The sequence below is a fragment of the Pongo abelii genome, chromosome 23 (genome assembly GCF_028885655.2).
Source record: "Pongo abelii isolate AG06213 chromosome 23, NHGRI_mPonAbe1-v2.0_pri, whole genome shotgun sequence".
In the NCBI taxonomy this organism is placed as follows: Eukaryota; Metazoa; Chordata; class Mammalia; order Primates; family Hominidae; genus Pongo; species Pongo abelii.
The window spans coordinates 48,407,598-48,423,863 of NC_085929.1; the positions used below are offsets into that span (position 1 = coordinate 48,407,598).

At 52.4% G+C, this 16,266-nt stretch overlaps 1 protein-coding gene across 4 annotated transcripts; it reads right to left on the reverse strand.

The window, feature by feature from the left end:
* Positions 1–597: 597 nt before the first annotated feature.
* Positions 598–10,718, reverse strand: CENPM (centromere protein M). Of its 4 annotated transcripts, none has more exons than XM_002831196.5 (6): positions 10,535–10,718; positions 9,932–10,011; positions 9,421–9,513; positions 8,066–8,145; positions 6,454–6,545; positions 598–1,057 (listed from the first exon to the last, which is right to left on the reverse strand). In XM_002831196.5, the coding sequence occupies exons 1-6, from the start codon at positions 10,589–10,591 to the stop codon at positions 917–919; spliced, it is 543 nt and encodes a 180-aa protein (XP_002831242.1). In that variant the 5' UTR covers positions 10,592–10,718; the 3' UTR covers positions 598–916. The 4 variants fall into 4 exon arrangements, with proteins under 4 accessions (XP_002831242.1, XP_054399502.1, XP_054399501.1 ...); XM_054543526.2 differs by lacking the exon at positions 598–1,057 and adding an exon at positions 5,622–5,753 and having other exon boundaries at positions 10,535–10,686; XM_054543525.2 differs by lacking the exon at positions 598–1,057 and adding an exon at positions 5,622–5,777 and having other exon boundaries at positions 10,535–10,686.
* Positions 10,719–16,266: the final 5,548 nt, after the last annotated feature.

Sequence of the window (16,266 nt, forward strand, 5' to 3'; positions counted from 1 at the left end):
GCTTTTTTTTTTTTTTTTTTTTTTGAGACGGAGTCTCGCTCTGTTGCCCAGGCTGGAGTGCAGTGGCGTAATCTCGGTTTAACACCACCTCCGCCTCCCAGGTTCAAGTGATTCTCCTGCTTCAGCCTCCTGAGTAGCTGAGACTACAGGCCCGCATCACCATGCCTGGCTAATTTTTGTATTTTTAGTAGAGACAGGGTTTCACTATGTTGGCCAGGCTGGTCTCGCTTTTTTTTTTTTTTTTGTGGCAGAGTCTCACTCTGTTGTCCAGGCTGAAGTGCAGTGGCACAATCTCAGCTCACTGCAACCTCTGCCTCCCCGGTTCAAATGATTCTGCTGCCTCAGCCTCCCGAGTAGCTGGGACTACAGGTGCCCACCACCACATCTGGCTAATTTTTGTATTTTTGTAGAGACGGGGATATACCATGTTGGCCAGGATGGTCTCGAATTCCTGACTTCAAGTGATCCACCCACCTCGGCCTCCCAAAGTGCTGGGATTACAGGCGTGAGCCTCTGCACCTGGCCCACCTTGCCCTACTCTTAATTGTTCTGAGTCAGTTTCCTCATCTACAAAGTCAAAGTGGTGAATGAGACCAGTGATTTTTAAACTTTTTTTAGCCACAGACCTTTTGTTCAAAGGAAACCTTAAATGGAGATGTAACACGCCAGCTGCTTAAAGACACAAGGCTCTGCAAGAGTGAGTGTGGGATGGGAGGGGGCTACGGTCTCACCAGCTGGGTCCCCTCGCTGCTTCTGCCCAGCTCTCCCTGCTGCAGCACAGGCACTGCAGGGAACCTTCGCAACCACTGGGGGCTGAGCCTGGGCCTGTCAAGCCCTGACTGGACATCCTCAACAGAGAATGTTTATGGAGTCAGCACGAAGCCATGAGGAGGGGCAGCCCAGGGGCCAGCCACCCTCACAGGTCCTCCAGGGAGGGGCCCTCAGAGCTTCTCAGCAGGGACAGCAGGTTCAGAGCTGAGACACCGGGCACGTGGCCAGCGCAGATCTGCAGCACGCGCACCAGGCGCTGCGCCATGGTGGCCCGAAAGCCTTCCACCTGCGGGGAGAGCAGAAAACAGTAGTGAGACAGAATGCAGCAGCTGGCCCTGCTCCCTTACCCAGAGCAGCTGCAGGGGCTGCCAGAGCAGGGCTGGGGGCGGAGACTCGGGGGTAGCTCAGGTCACCACTGCCCATCACAGCCACGCCCTCATTCATGCCACACCTCAGAGTAGCTTCCAACTGCCTCAGCTTGCCCAATCCTTCAACCTCTGGAGACATCCAGAGCCTGACCTCCTGCTCAAGAGGAAATGAAGGCTTAACAAGGCTGGCTAGGTTGAACAAGCTGTCTAGGGTCACCCAGCTAGTGACTCCAGAGCTGAGCTCTGAACCAGGGCTACTTCCAACCAATGCCCGGGCAGCTCGGGCCACAGAGGCTCAAGACCAGGGAGCAGAAGATACTCACAGGGATAGGAAGGAGGGAGGGACAGCGGGTGGCCCTCACCATAGATAAGAAGGTGCCATCAAAAAGGAATGGGCCCAGGGGAGCTGTGGAGCCAGAGAGGGACAAGACTGCTCTAGGCCTGGGCACAGATGCTCTAGACACATCCGCTGGAAGAACACGATGCTGCCCAGTGTCTTCCCCTGGCCGACATGTGGCCTCAGAAGCATCTCGTCTTCTGTTTCCTCTCTAGCTGGGGGCAGGTTGGGGTGTCACCACCCACCCAAAGTACAACACTAGAGACCAGGGCAGCCTCAACTTCCCTGCTCTTACTCCCACCACTTGCCACCATGACCTCCTTGGTATGAGACCCAGTGGCAGCTTCTCAGTCCTCACTGCACTGGTGCTATTGACAGAGTCCAACACAGCTGTTTACTCCCTCCTTGAAACGTTTTTTCTGCCTGGCTCCCAGGCCCCCACACTCACCCAGGGTTCCGCTCCCACACAGGCAGCTCCCTTATCTTTGCCCAGTTATCTATATGCTGGGGCTCCAGAGCTTGGTCCTTGAATCTCTTCTCCCACACTCAGTCCCCCAGTGACCTCATCCAGTTCTGTGGCTTTAAAACCACCTAGTTGCTAATAACACCCAAATTACACCTCCAGGTCTTCCCTCTGAATGTCACACATGTATGCAGCTGTTTACTGGATTTCTCCACCTAGGTGACTAATAGAAGACCCCTTAATCTTTGCATGCCAAAAGCAGAGCCCCTGAAGCCCCCCAAAACCTGCTCCTCCTGCAGGCTTCCCTATCTCAGCCAAAGACAACTCCATCCTTCCAGTCAGCTGGCAAAACCTTCAGAGTCGGCGAGGACTCTTCTTTCTCTCATGCCTCATATGTTGGCCACAGAACGGTTGGCCGGCTCCATCCTGGAAACAGCCGGTGTCACAGACCATCCCACCATCCTCTTCCCTGGCCAGCACTGAGTCCACGCTTAACTCCCCTAGAAAGAGCCTCCAGGCCGGGCGCAGTGGCTCACGCCTGTAATCCCACCACTTTGGGAGGCCGAGGCGGGCGGATCACGAGGTCAGGAGTTTGAGACCATCCTGGCCAATACGGTGAAACCCCGTCTCTACTAAAAATACAAAAATTAGCCAGGCATGGTAGCAGGTGCCTGTAATCCCATCTACTTGAGAGGCTGAGACAGACAAATCCCTTGAACTCTGGAAGCGGAGGTTGCAGTGAGCCGAGATTGTGCCATTGCACTCCAGCCTGGGCAACAGAGCGAGACTCTGTCTCAAAAAAAAAAGAAAGAGCCTCCAGACCTGTCTCTATTTCTGCCCTAGTTTCCCTTCAGTCCACTCTCCTCCCAGCAGCCAGAGGCGTCCATTTAAAACCCAAGTCAGGCCACATCCCTCCCTGGCCCCGAGCCCTCTAGCAGCTCCCCACCAGGCTCCAATGATCCAGCCCCACCATTCCTGATTTCTACACCCCAACCCGCCCTTTGCTATTGTGCTGCAGCCACCCAGGCCTCCCTGCCAGACCTTGAGCACACCAGGCAAGTCCCACACTCGGCCCATGCACTTGCTGTTCCTCCTGCCACGAGGTATCTCCATGCCCTGCCCGCCTACTTCCTTCAGGTCTTTATTTATTTAAAAGTCCTGTTTGCAGGGGCGTTCCCTAGTTACCCTGCCTAACTCTTGCCTGTTTACCACCACCTGACACGCCACGCCTCCACTTTCCAGCACATCATTTACCCCATTTGTTTCCTTGACTAGAACAAAGCTGGGGCTTTTTTTGTTTTGTTTTGAGACAGTCTCGCTTTGTCACCCAGGCTGGAGTGCAGTGGCACCATCTTGGCTCGCTGCAATCTCTGCCTCCCAGGTTCAAGCGATTCTTGTGCCTCAGCACCCTGAGTAGCTGGGATTACAGGTGCGTGCCACCATGCCCAGCTAATTTTTGTATTTTTAGTAAAGACTGGGTTTCACCATGTTGGCCAGGCTGGTCTCAAACTCCTGACCTCAGGTGATCCTCCCACCTCAGCCTCCCTGGGATTACAGGTGTGAGCCACCGTGCCCAGCAGGAAGCTGGGGTTTTTGACTATTTTGTTCTGTGCTGTGTCCCTGGAGCCTAGAACAGTGGCTGGCACCACAGAAACTCAGGAAGTATTTTTTTAATAAATCCTCTAAGTTTGGTGGCCTTTGTTCCTGAACTCTATCTCTAGGCTGCTGAGGCTCAGGTTCCACAACCTGCCTCCTGCAGCAGCCTCGACCCAGCCTCCTGCCTCTGGCCAGGCTTCCTCCAATCCACGTCACTCCAGAGATGTGACCCAAATGCCCGGGTCTGACCACAATCATGACTTTGCTCATGACATCCAGGAAGAAATGACCTAATTCTACCGCCAGGTTCCCAAAGCTCAGCAAATCCTTCTGCTGTTGCATATGTTACATGTCTGCTTATTTCATGAGATTCTGAGAGGGCAGGGCCAATATCTGACTCATTTGTGTTCCCAGGGCCCAGCACAGAGCCCTACCAGCAGACCTAGGCAATTATTTCACTGGGCCAATCACACACCTTCCTGTGTTTCCTCATCTATAAAACGGGGCTGGTAATTCCTGCCACGCAAAGGCCTCAAGATATATGGTGGGGCTCAAACTCAATTATGAAGAAGAGTGTTCTGAAGAGGACAACACCAGCACGAAGAGGGAGGCCAGTTCAAACCCTGGATGCTCCATCTGAGGGATGCAGGCCTACGTTCTGAGCAGGCATTTCTGCAGCTCCTGCTGCGGCTGGAACCAGGCTGGGACCTCCTGCTTCCTGCCCGGGCCGTGACAGAACCCAGCACCTGGCCTGGCCCGCCACCTCATGGCCACAGACAGAATTACACCACTTGTCACAAGGTGAGTAGGCACCCCGTCCCCCACCAGCATCTGAACTACAGAGCAAAGATCGTGATTCCCCTTTAGAGATGCTTTGTGGCAGACAAAGTGACCTATTCAAAGTCACACGGTCAGCAGGCTAGGATAGGAGAACAGCTGGCTCTACCCCTCACTCACGAGCTGTCTGATCCTGAGCAAGTCGCCTCTTCTCTCTGGGAGGAAAGCCTGGCGGGGCAGGCACTTCAGGTGTGCCCAGGCCTCAGGGTACCATCTGTGAGATCAGAGTGCTGATCTGGTCAGGGGTTCAAAAAGTAGTCATCAAATAGGAAAACAAATGCGTGACAGAGTCAAGTGTGTATCACGATCGATGCATCGACCAAGGGGCAGGCCTAATGGCTGCTGCCACATGAGGCAGTGATGAGACCTGCCCAATCCTAATGTGGTATGAAAACATCCCCATTTCTACTGGCAACAGCCACAGACTGCTATCCTCTGAATTCTGCCCTTAGACCAGAGGAGCGCCCTGACACCAGGATAAGGGACCCCGGTCTAGACAGTGGTGACGGATTGGTGGTGGCAGATCATGTACTGACTCGGTTCTCCCTGCATTTCATCACTTTGCTTTCGGTAACAGGCACAAGACCCAGAACAGAGCAGAAACACAACTCTTCAAAATGTATCTCAAAACCAATAAACAGGTTTCCAAAGGAATGGAGCAGGCCTGGCACATGGGTGTGGCAGTGTGGGCCCTGTGACTCCTCAGTAGACCCATCGGGGAGAGCACATCAACTCCTGCTGAGGCCTCTTTAGCAAAAAGTCATCAGGATTTATCCTGCATAAAAAGCGGCTAAAGGCCAGGCTCGGTGGCTCACGCCTGTAATCCCAGCACTTTGGGAGGCTAAAGTGGGAGGATTGCTTGAGGCCAGGAGTTCAAAACCAGTGTGGGGAACACAGCAAGACCTCATCGCTATATTAAAAAGTAAATAAACGGTGGCCAGGCACAGTGGCTCATGCCTGTAATCCCAGCACTTTGGGAGGCCGAGGCGGGCGGATCATGAGGTCAGGAAATTGAGACCATCCTAGCTAACATGGTGAAACCCCGTCTCTACTAAAAAATACAAAAAATTAGCTGGGCGTGGTGGCAGGTGCCGGTAGTCCCAGCTACTTGGGAGGCTGAGGCAGGAGAATGGCGTGAACTCAGGAGGTGGAGCTTGCAGTGAGCCGAGATCGCGCCACGGCATTCCAGCCTGGGCAACAGAGTGAGACGCCCTCTCAAAAAAAAAAAAAAAAAAAAAAGTAAGTAAATAAATAAATACTTAGCTAGGTGTGGTGGTGCATGCTTGTAGTCCTAGTTACTCAGTAGGCTGAGGTGGGAGGTTCACTTGAGCCCAGGAGCTCGAGTCTGCAGTGAGCCATGATTACACCACTGCAATCCAGCCTGGGCAACAGAGCAAGATCTTATCTAAAACAACAACAACAACAACAACAATAAAAAGGCTACTTTCCTACACCTCGTGGTTAGTTTCACCTTGTGAGAAACACCAACAGAATCCAGTTGGGGCAGAACACCCTACATATGCATCCAACCATCTACCCACCTACCCAACAAACATCCCTACTGCCTGCTGGGGACCCTGGCTTGGGGTGAGACTAGACAAGATCTGAAATCCAGAGAGTTAAGGGCAAATCAGGCATTTTGACTCCCAGGGGACACAAGGATGCACCAGTTAATGAGACGGACATACGCCTGGCCTCACAATCACTTACACCCCAGCAGGAGAGTGGACTCACAAATACATACACATAAGACTTAGTTATAACTGAGTATGCAGAAACTCAGCAAAAGGAAAAGCAGGGCAGTACGTGCTAGAGCCTGGCATATAAGATGCACTCCAGATGAAAGCACATCACCCTCGCTTCACACCTGTGCACCCCAAGGCTCAGGGTGACCTGCCCAGGTCATAGCCAGTGAGCAGAAACTCCACTCAAACCAGGATCCTGTGTCTCCCTCCTCTTCAGGAGCTGCCTCGCTCGGATACTGAGTCCTTCTATAAGCATTCCCAATGTGCCCACTGTGTACTGACCACCCTTTCCCCGCACCCGAGTGTAGCGTTGGTCTCTGTGATCAGCATGCTCACCTCCAGGTCACAGTAGAGCAGGGGGCTTTGATAGGTGTGGGCCAGCTTCACCACGGTGTGCCGGTGAATGCTGCAGTGGCTCTCCCGCCCAGCTGGAAAGAAGCCATGAGTGCTATAGCTGCAATCTCAACCTTCCTGGCTGGAATTCAGGAAGTGCTGGGCAGAGTCACTCACTTCCCCACTCTAGGGCTCAGTTTCTAAGTCGCGAGGGTGACAGTCCTATTCTACTTTCTTTTCTAGGTAGTCAAGAATATCAAATTAGACAATGAAGATAATAATAGCTCCTACCCCACTGAGTCACTCTAGAGTCAGTGAATTCGCATCTAGAAATTACTTGGCCTGCATTTGCTCACCAATGCTTCTTGAGAATTATCTGTGCCAGGCATTCTGCTCAAGGAGCTAACAGTTCAGCTGGGAAGGCAGACAGGTTAGACACCTCATGCATGCCGGAGTGACACTGGGGCTGAGTTTTGAGTTATTTGTAGGGGTTAGCAAGACAAAGAAGAGGAAACGTATTTGACAGAAGCCTAGAGTAAACAAAAAGAGGAAGGGCTGGCCGGGGGCTGGGTGTGGTGGCTCACGCCTGTAATCCCAGCACTATCCACCTGTAAACCCAGCACTATCCGAGGCAGGTGGATACCTGAGGTCAGGAGTTCAAGACCAGCCTGGCCAACATGGTGAAACCCCATCTCTACTAAAATACAAAAATTAGCTGGGCATGATGGCGGGTGCCTGTAATCCCAGCTTGAACTGGGAGAATTGCTTGAACCCGGGAGACAGTGGTTGCGGTGAGCTGAGATCACACCACAGCACTCCAGCCTGGGCGGCGGAGTGAGACTCCGTCTAAAAAAAAAAGACGGGCCCTGTAACAGGTCTTACCTAGGTGTAAACCTTGGATCTACCACTTTTTACCTAGGGGCCTTGGGCAACTTAACCTCATGACTCTAAAATGGAGGTAATACCTACCTCAAACATTAATATGAAAACAAAGCAATTACTGTGTCTGCCTCACAGTGAGAGCTCAAAAGATGTTAGCCATTATTATTTTCACTGTTAATATTACAAAGTCTCAGGAACAGCAGGACTTTTTCAGAGAAAGATAAGCTGACCCAGAGAAGGAGAGTAACTGGAGATGAGACTAGCCCAGACGGCAGAGGCCAAACTGCAAAGTGCTTTGTGTCTTTAGAGTTTGGATTTTACTGAAAGTCACGGGCAACCACTAGGCAACTGCAAGCAATGGCAGAGTTATCTGCTCAGATTCACTCTTAGAAAGGCTGACAACAGGTCAGATTCCAAAGTATGTGTATATGTGTTCTTTCAGTTTTTAAATTTAACTTTTAAGTTCAGGGGTACATGTGCAGATTTGTTATGTAGGTAAACGTGTGTCATGGGGTTTGTTGTACAGGTCATTGTCACCCAGGTATTAAGCCTAGTACCCACTAGTTATTTTTCCTGATGTTCTCCTTCTTCCTGCTCTCCACCCTCCGATAGGCCCCAGTGCGTGTAAAATACATGCTCTTTCCATCACCCAGGGTGCCTCAGCAAGAAGCTACCGCTGCCCCAGCTTTCCCTTGGCTGGGGGTGGGCAGTAACAGGCGAGGAATGTACTTACCACCTGTGGCGAGGAAACACACCTTCCCCAAGAAGAAGCTGGCATCCACATGGCGCAGGGACTCCTCTGTGTTCTGGAGGCTGGGGTGGCCAGGCCAGGGTGAGAAAACAAACCAGAGAACAAAACTTTACAACAGAGAAAGCAGAAGTCCTTGCTTCTCTGATCCTAGAGGCCAGAGAAGGACAAGAGGGTGACTTTCTCTGGAGAAATACTTTGTCCTTTAATTTTTTTTTTTTTTTTTTTTTTGAGATGGAGTTTCACTTTGTCGCCCAGGCTGGAATGCAGTAGCGCGATCTTGGCTCACTGCAACCTCCGCCTCCTGGGTTCAAGTGATTCTCCTGCCGCAGCCTCCTGAGGAGCTGGGATTACAGGTGCATGACACCATGCCCAGCTCATTTTTGTATTTTTAGTAGAGACAGGATTTTGCCATGTTGGCCAGGCTGGTTTCAAACTCCTGACCTCAAGTGATCCACTGGCGTCGACCTCCCAAAGTGGCATGAGCCACCACGTCCCGTTATGTCCTTTAATGTTTTTAAAAAATAACTTCAACTTTTATTTTAGATTCAGGGGGTACATGTACAGGTTAATTACATGGGTATATCATGTGATGCTGAGGCTTGGGGTACAACTGATCCCATCACCCAAGTACTGAGCATAGGACCTAATCGTTTTTCAATCATTGCCCCCTCCCTCCTTCCCCGCTCTAGTAGTCCCCAGTGTCTATTGTTGCCATCTTTATGTCCATGAGGACCCCATGTTTAGCCCCCACTTACAAGTGAGAACATGTAGCACTTGATTTTTTGCTCCTGTGTTAATTCACTTAGCATAATGGCCTCCAGCTGCATATCCACAGTGCTGCAAAGGCCAGCTCTCATTCTTTATTACGCGTGTACTTTAATTTTTTTTTTTTGAGACAGAGTCTCGCTCTGTTGCCCAGGCTGGAGTGCAGTGGCCCAATCTCGGCTCACTGCAACCTCTGCCTCCTGGGTTCAAGCAATTCTCCCGCCTCAGCCTCCCGAGTAGCTGGGACTACAGGTACACACCACCACGCCCAGCTAATGTTTTGTATTTTAGTAGAGATGGGGTTTCACCATGTTGCCCAGGCTGGTCTCGGGCAATCTGCCCACCTTGGCCTCCCGAAGTGCTGGGATTACAGGTGTGAGCCACTGTGCCCGGCCGTTGTGTATTTTAAACATTGTGCACTGACCACTGGCTCCTCTCTCCTCACCTTACAGATTGACCTCAGCCAGCCTCTCCCATCCTCACCACTTCCCATCACAAGTTAGGTCACTGACCCAGCACAGTCCTGAGCCAGGCCTGCCTGAGCCCTGACTGCCCCTTCCTCTGGCTCTCACCTGTATTTGCTGTGAAGATTAACCACAAACACGATCAGGTCAATTCGGGGCCGATTCACACTGGAGGGCAAAGGGAGGGACTTTGCCAAGTGGCTGAAAAACAGGAAATTGCAGGACTCAAGATATCCGTACCCCCCTCACAGCGACCGTTTAAATGCTGCCCTTCATGTGGAAAGAGGCCGTCAAGGGCTCCCCACCTCATCCTAGCCACCCGAGGCTCTTGTGGCCACGACTCCTTGGGCCAGCACAGAGGAGGACAGGTCCGGTCCTATTCAGATTACTCCTGTCTGATTCCCTCTGCCAGAAAGGGGCTCTGTTTAGTCACCTAGTCACCACCTCGGCAAGGGGAGGTTGGGATATAAGACGGCATGGGACTAGCCAGCTACGCTGCATGCTGGGAGAAGGACCAGCCTCAGAGGAGGGGGCGCTGGGCTTCGGAGTTTAGCAGCTAGGACCGAATCCCTCTGGAGTGACAGACACGTGGGCCCAGGCCACAGCGGCGACTACTTACACCTTCAGCTCGGAGGCGCAGTCCTCCTTGAGCATCGAGTCCGCCAGCTGCTGCAGAAGAGCATCCTCCGTGCCCACCAGCTGCGCAGGGAGAGAGAGCGGACAGTCGAGCCCTAGGCACAGCACCCCCTGGGGAGGGCCTGGCCCTTCGACCCACTCCCAGGGGGATCGGGACACCGCCAGCAGGCGGCTCGGAGGACATTTCCCGAGAAGTGGACCCCGCGAAGCGGCACGGGCTGGGGGCCTGACGTTTGGACCCGCTGCAGGCCTGTGGGCACCGCACTCTCTACTATCCGACCCTCGCTCCGACCGCCGGCCTCTCCAGGAGGCCAGACCCCCAGACGCGGGAAAACCAATTCCAGGCGCTGGAACTCGCCAATCAGAAGCTGGGAAAGAGTCCGCCGAGCACCTATTGGTGGGTGCGTCCCTCAACCTCAGAGAGCGGCTACTCCAATTGGTTCAGAGCATGGCTCTCTGCCTATTCCCCGCCCCCGCCACGGTAGCGCGCGCTGGCTTGGCGCCTCAGGGAGCTCAGTTGACCTAGTGGCTGAAGCGCCGCCCAGGAAGAAAAGCCGGTGGGGGAAGCGGGGCCGCCTGCACCTACCAAGATGGTGGCCGTGTTCAGGCCGGGCAGCTTGTCCAGCGGCCTCAACACCGACATCCCAGCCGCAAGACCAACCGTTTCTCCTGCGGTGCGCGCCAATCTTTCAAACCGCCCTGAGTCCAGCCCCTAGAGCGCGGCTTGGGGGCACGTGCCTCCTTATAGGCGGGGCTTCGCGGGGCGGGGCGGGGCCTCTTAAAGGAACCGAACCTTTATCTCCTTTTCTGAGGGGCGTTCCAGCGCCACCCGTGGAACAGGCCTTTGGTTCCACGCTCCACAGTAAGCAGGTTTTTAGTGATTCCTTTGTTCACTTTCGTTCATTCATGCTCATACACAGTACTTTTTTTTTTTTTTTTTTGAGACAGAGTCTCGCTTTGTGGCCCAGACTGGAGTGCAATGCGCGCAATCTTGGCTCACTGCAACCTCTGCCTCCCGAGTTTAATCGATTCTCCTGCCTCAGCCTCCCGAGGAGCTGGGACTACGGGCGTGTGTCACCACGCCCGACTTATTTTTTTATTTTTAGTAGAGACGAGGTTTCTCCAAGTTGCCCAGGCTGGTCTCAAACTCCTGGCCTCAAGTGATCCCGCCTCGGCCTCCCAAAGTGAGTGCTGAGATTACAGACGTGAGCCACCGTGCCTGGCCTTTTTTTTTTTTTTTTTTGGAGTGTCACTTTGTTGCCCAGGCTGGACTATAGTGACATGATCATAGCTCACTACAGCTTCAAACTCCTGGGCTCAAGTAATCTTCCTTGCTTAGCCTCCTGAGTAGCTGGAACTACAGGCAAGTGCCACCATGGGGATCTGGCCATGTTGCCCAGGTGGGTCGTAAACTCCTGGCCTCAAGCAGTCCTCCTGCTTCAGCCTCCTGAGTAGCTGGGACTACCGGTGCACACCAGCAGGCCCTGCCAATTGACTGCTTTTATAGTGAGTGGTAAGCATGCTGTTCTTTGTCCAGTGGGAGACTTTACCTCATCTTTCAAGGTTCCTTGCTGCAAACACAGCCTGGGTACAGAGCTGTCAGGATCTTGCTTTCTTGGCATACCCAGCAAGAACATGCAGGGACGCTCAGGGCCCATAGCGAACTGGTTCTCTCAACAGTTATATAATAACTTGTTTACTGTCTCTACATCTAAAATGTAAGAAACAAGAGGTTAGAGACTTTGTCACTTTGTATGTCTAGCACTCTAAAAGTGCCTGGTACATCGTAGTTAATAAATATTTGTTGAGTGAATGGATGGATTACATTCATCCATTCATTCTCAGCAGTCATTCATTCATCATTTCCTACGCCCAGACCCAATGCCCTACCCTGGGAAGACAGTTGAATCAGACATTATTGATTAACTTAGTGTGATGGGGGTGGGATAGGCAATGATGACAGTGTGCTCATTGTTGTAGTATCTGGGAGAGCAGAGACACTGTCTAGCCGAAATCCTTCTTACTGCAGACTAAACTAACTATGTCTTGCTCAGAAAGATCGGGATGTAAATGGCCCCATAGAGCCACTGCCCTCAGCACAGATACGGCTTTGATTCCTCATGGCATGGGGTGTGGAGAGGACTTCCTGAAAGTCAAGCAGTAGTAGGCACTATGACAAGAAAATAAAGTAAGCTGAACGCTGTGGCTCACGCCTATAACCCAGCACTTTAGGAGACCGAGGCAGGTGAATCACTTGAGGCTGGGAGTTTGAGGCCAGCCTAGGCAATATAGTGAGACCTCATGTCTACAAAAAAATTTTAAAATTAGCTGAGCAGGGTGGGCATGGTGGTTCACGCCTGTAATCCCAGCATTTTGGGAGGCCTAGGCGGGCGGATCACCTGACATCAGGAGTTTGAGACCAGCCTGACCAGCATGGAGAAACCCTGTCTGTACTACTAAAAATACAAAATTAGCTGGGCGTGGTGGTGCATGCCTGTAATCCCAGCTACTTGGGAGGCTGTGGTAAGAGAATTGCTTGAACTTGGGAGGCAGAGGTGGCGGTGAGTTGAGATTGAGCCATTGTACTCCAGCCTGGGCAATAAGAACAAAACTCCATCTCAAAAATCATAATAGCCTGGGCGCAGTGGCTCATGCCTGTAATCCCAGCACTTTGGGAGGCTGAGGCAGGCGGATCACAAGGTCAGGAGATCGAGACCATCCTGGCCAACATGGTGAAACCTCGTCTCTACTAAAAATAGAAAAATTAGCCGGGCATAGTGGCGTGTGCCTGTAATCCCAGCTACTTGGGAGGCTGAGGCAGGAAAATCACTTGAACCCAGGAGGCGGAGGTTGCAGTGAGCCAAGACCGCGCCACTGCACTCCAGCCTGGCAACAAAGCGAGACTCCATCTCAAAAAAAAAAAAAAAAATTAGCTGGGTGTGGTGGTGTGTGCCTGTAATCCTAGCTACTCGGGAGGCTGAGGCAGGAGAATTGCTTGAACCAGGGAGCCAGAGGTTGTAGTGGGCCAAGATGGCACCAGTGCACTCCAGCCTGGCAACAGAGCGAGGCTCCATCTCAAAAAATATATAATAATAATAATAACTTAAAAAAATTATTATAAATAAATAAAATTAGCTGAGCATGGTGGTGTGCACCTTTGGTTCCAGTTACTCAGAAGGCTGAGGTGGGAGAATCACTTGAACCCAGGAGGCAGAGGTTGCAGTGAGCCTAGATGATGCTACTGCACTTCAGCCTGGGTGACAGAGTGAGACCCTGTCTCAAAAAAAAAAAAAAAATACTGGGCACGGTGGCTCACACCTGTAATCCCAGCACTCAGCACTTTGGGAGGCCAAGGCAGGTGGATCACCTGAGGTCAGGTGTTCGAGACCAGCTTGACCAACATGGTGAAACCTTGTCTCTACTAAAAATACAAAATTAGCCAGGTGTGGTGGTGCACACCTGCAATCCCAGCTACTTGGGAGGCTGAGGCAGCAGAATTGCTTGAACCTGGGAGGCGGAGGTTTGCAGTGAGCTGAGAATATGCCCATGTACTCTGGCCTGGGCAACAAGAGCGAAACTCCATCACAAAAACAAAAAACAAACAAATTAGCCGGATATGGTGGCAGTGGCGGGCGCCTGTAATCCCACCTACTCGGGAGGCTGAGGCAGGAGAATCGCTTGAACCTGGGAGGTGGAGGTTGCAGTGAGCTGAGATCGCACCACTGCACTGCAGCCTGGGTGACGTGTGAGACTCCATCTCAAAACAAACAAACAAAGAAAGATAAACTAAAGCTGGCTGGGAGAAGAGATGGATGGGAGGAGGCTACTTTAGAGCAGGGAGGCCTCCCTAAGATGACATTTGAGCAGATGCTTGAATTCAGTGAGAGAGGGGCCCCTTAAGTATGATGAAGAAGAGGCCTCAGGCAGAAGGCAGTGCAAGTGGAAAGCCCCTGAGTGGGAAGCACTCCTGGCACTTCCGAGGCGTAGCAAGGAGGCCGGTGGCTGTGGCAGATGGAGTAAGAACAGGGGAGGAGGTGAGGCCACGGAGGTGATTGAGCTCCAGGAGACTGAGGCCCTTAGAGAGCGGTGGGCTGGGAAAAGACTTTGGACTCTGGTGGGGACTTTCCAGGAGGGGCCGGGCTGAGACCCGTTGGGACAGCATGTGCCTGCCTCGGGGACCCTGGTCCCAGAGGGGCCAAACTGCTTCAGGGAGTTACCACTCGTAAAGAGAAACAAGGCACTGCAGCGGGGGAGGCCATCGGGGAGCAGCCAGGAGCAGCAGGAACCCAGGGGAAGCTGCTGTGTGTCCCTGGGGAGCCTGCACTCCACTTCACCGGGGCAGTGATCATTGGCTGAGACGTGGGCAGTGGGACAGAAAGTAGTTGTGTTTAAGATCCATACATGATGAAGGGTAGGGATGGGGAGGAGGCCACATAGAGGCCTGGAGGTTCTTACATCCTGAACACCCAAGCTGGCAGGGTCATCAGAGTCCTCTGGGCCAGCATTTTTCAAATCGGCTTCTGTGGAGCCCTGGGGAGATGACTTGGGGTCCTGTGACAGACGGGGGATTCCGAGTGGGTGGGGTCCAGAACCCACCCCCACCCAACCATTGAACCGAAGCAACCTTAGCTTTATCTCTGTTCTGTATTGAGCTTCCCATAAGCTTTTGTATGAATAAGGAGTCAGTGGCTAAAACAATGCCCACAGGCCATGGATCACATACTTTACAGATTTATTGAGGCATAAGGGACACATATAATCAACTACACTTATTTCAAGGATACAATTTGATAAGTTTGACATATGTATATACTTAAGAAGCCACCATCACTATTAAGACCCTGAACATACCCTTCACCCCAAAAAGTTTACTCCTGCCCCTTTGTGATTCTTCCGCCAACTCCTCTGCTCTCCCACCCCAAAATGTTAAGAAGCACTTTGGCCAGGTGGTGGCTCACGCCTGTAATCCCAGTACTTTGGGAGGCTGAGGCAGCAGGATAGCTTGAGGCCAGAAGTTCAAGACCAGCTTGGGCAATATGGCAAAATCTTGTTTCTACAAAAAGTACAAAAATCAGCTGGGCATAGTGGCATGCATTTGTGGTCCCAGCTACTCGGGAGGCTGAGGTGGGAGGATCACCTGAGCCCAGGAGGCAGAGGTTGCAGTGAGCCATGATCACACCACTGTGTTCCAGCCTGAGTGAAAGAGCAAGACCTTGTCTTAAAAAAAAAAAAGCAAAAGGCCAGGCGCAGTGGCTCACGCCTGTAATCCTAGCACTTTGGGAGGCCGAGGTGGGCGGATCATGAGGTCAGTAGATCGAAACCATCCTGGCCAATATGGTAAACCCCGCCTCCACTAAAATACAAAAAATTAGCCAGGCATGGTGGTGCGCGCCTGTAGTCCCAGCTCCTGGGAAGGCTGAGGCAGGGGAATCGCTTGAACCCGGGAGGTAGAGGTTGCAGTGAGCTGAGATTGCACCACTGCACTCCAGCCTGGCAAACAGAGCGAGACTCCGTCTCAAAACAAAACAAAACAAACCTTCTGTGAACTCACAGTCACCCCCCAGTCCCGCATATGCTGGAAAGGACCCATCATACCTGAAGAGCCCCTAGACGGCCCAGAGGTGTCTGTGTTGGGGGACCTAGGTCCTGAAGCCACCTCACCAGAAGCTTTCCCCCTGCCCATCCCCAGGTTTCTGGGAACAGATTCCCTAGGGAGGTGGTTCCTGGAAGCCCCATGGGCCCTAGGGGGCTGCTCTCTCCGCCTGAGACAATAGCCCTCAACACATGGCAGATACCTTGTCTATGGCTTAGGGGGAGGGGGAGGATCCATGCTTGCGAAGGTGGACCCACCCCCAACGCCAGCCCTTGGCTTTGAATTCCAGCTCAGTCACTGAGAAGCTGAGGGCTCTGGGAGAAGGAGGAGGCCAGCAGCTTCACCTCTCTGCCTCATCCCAAAATGGGGTCTCAACACCAATCCAGCTGGGAGGACTGCAGGAAGTGATGTATGGGGCCAGCTGGAAGATGGGAGTGCTCAATGCCTGTGCCGGCTGTACACCAGCCAGGGGTGCTGTGGGGTAGATGAGGCAGAATGGGGAGGGGGAGCCATTTGCGAGGGTCCTGAAAGCCAGGCAGGGCTCCGACCCTGGCATTGCTACTTTCTTGCTGTGTGCCCATGAATGAGAATTAAATGAGTTAATATAATCAAAGCGTTGAAAACAGTGTCTGGTGCATAGGAAATGTTACATTGAGCCAATGTGTCTGAACTCTCAGACTCAGTCTTGGTTCTTCCTTCTATAACATATGACCCCCTTGAGCTCT

Coding starts and splice junctions, on each gene's coding strand:
- CENPM (XM_002831196.5), bottom strand. CDS start 10,591: ATGTCGGTGTTGAGGCCGCTGGACAAGCTGCCCGGCCTGAACACGGCC. Junction 8,146..9,420: donor AATCTTCACAGCAAATACAG/GTGAGAGCCAGA, acceptor TGGCCACCCCAG/CCTCCAGAACACAGAGGAGT. Junction 1,058..6,453: donor TGCTCTACTGTGACCTGGAG/GTGAGCATGCTG, acceptor CTCTCCCCGCAG/GTGGAAGGCTTTCGGGCCAC.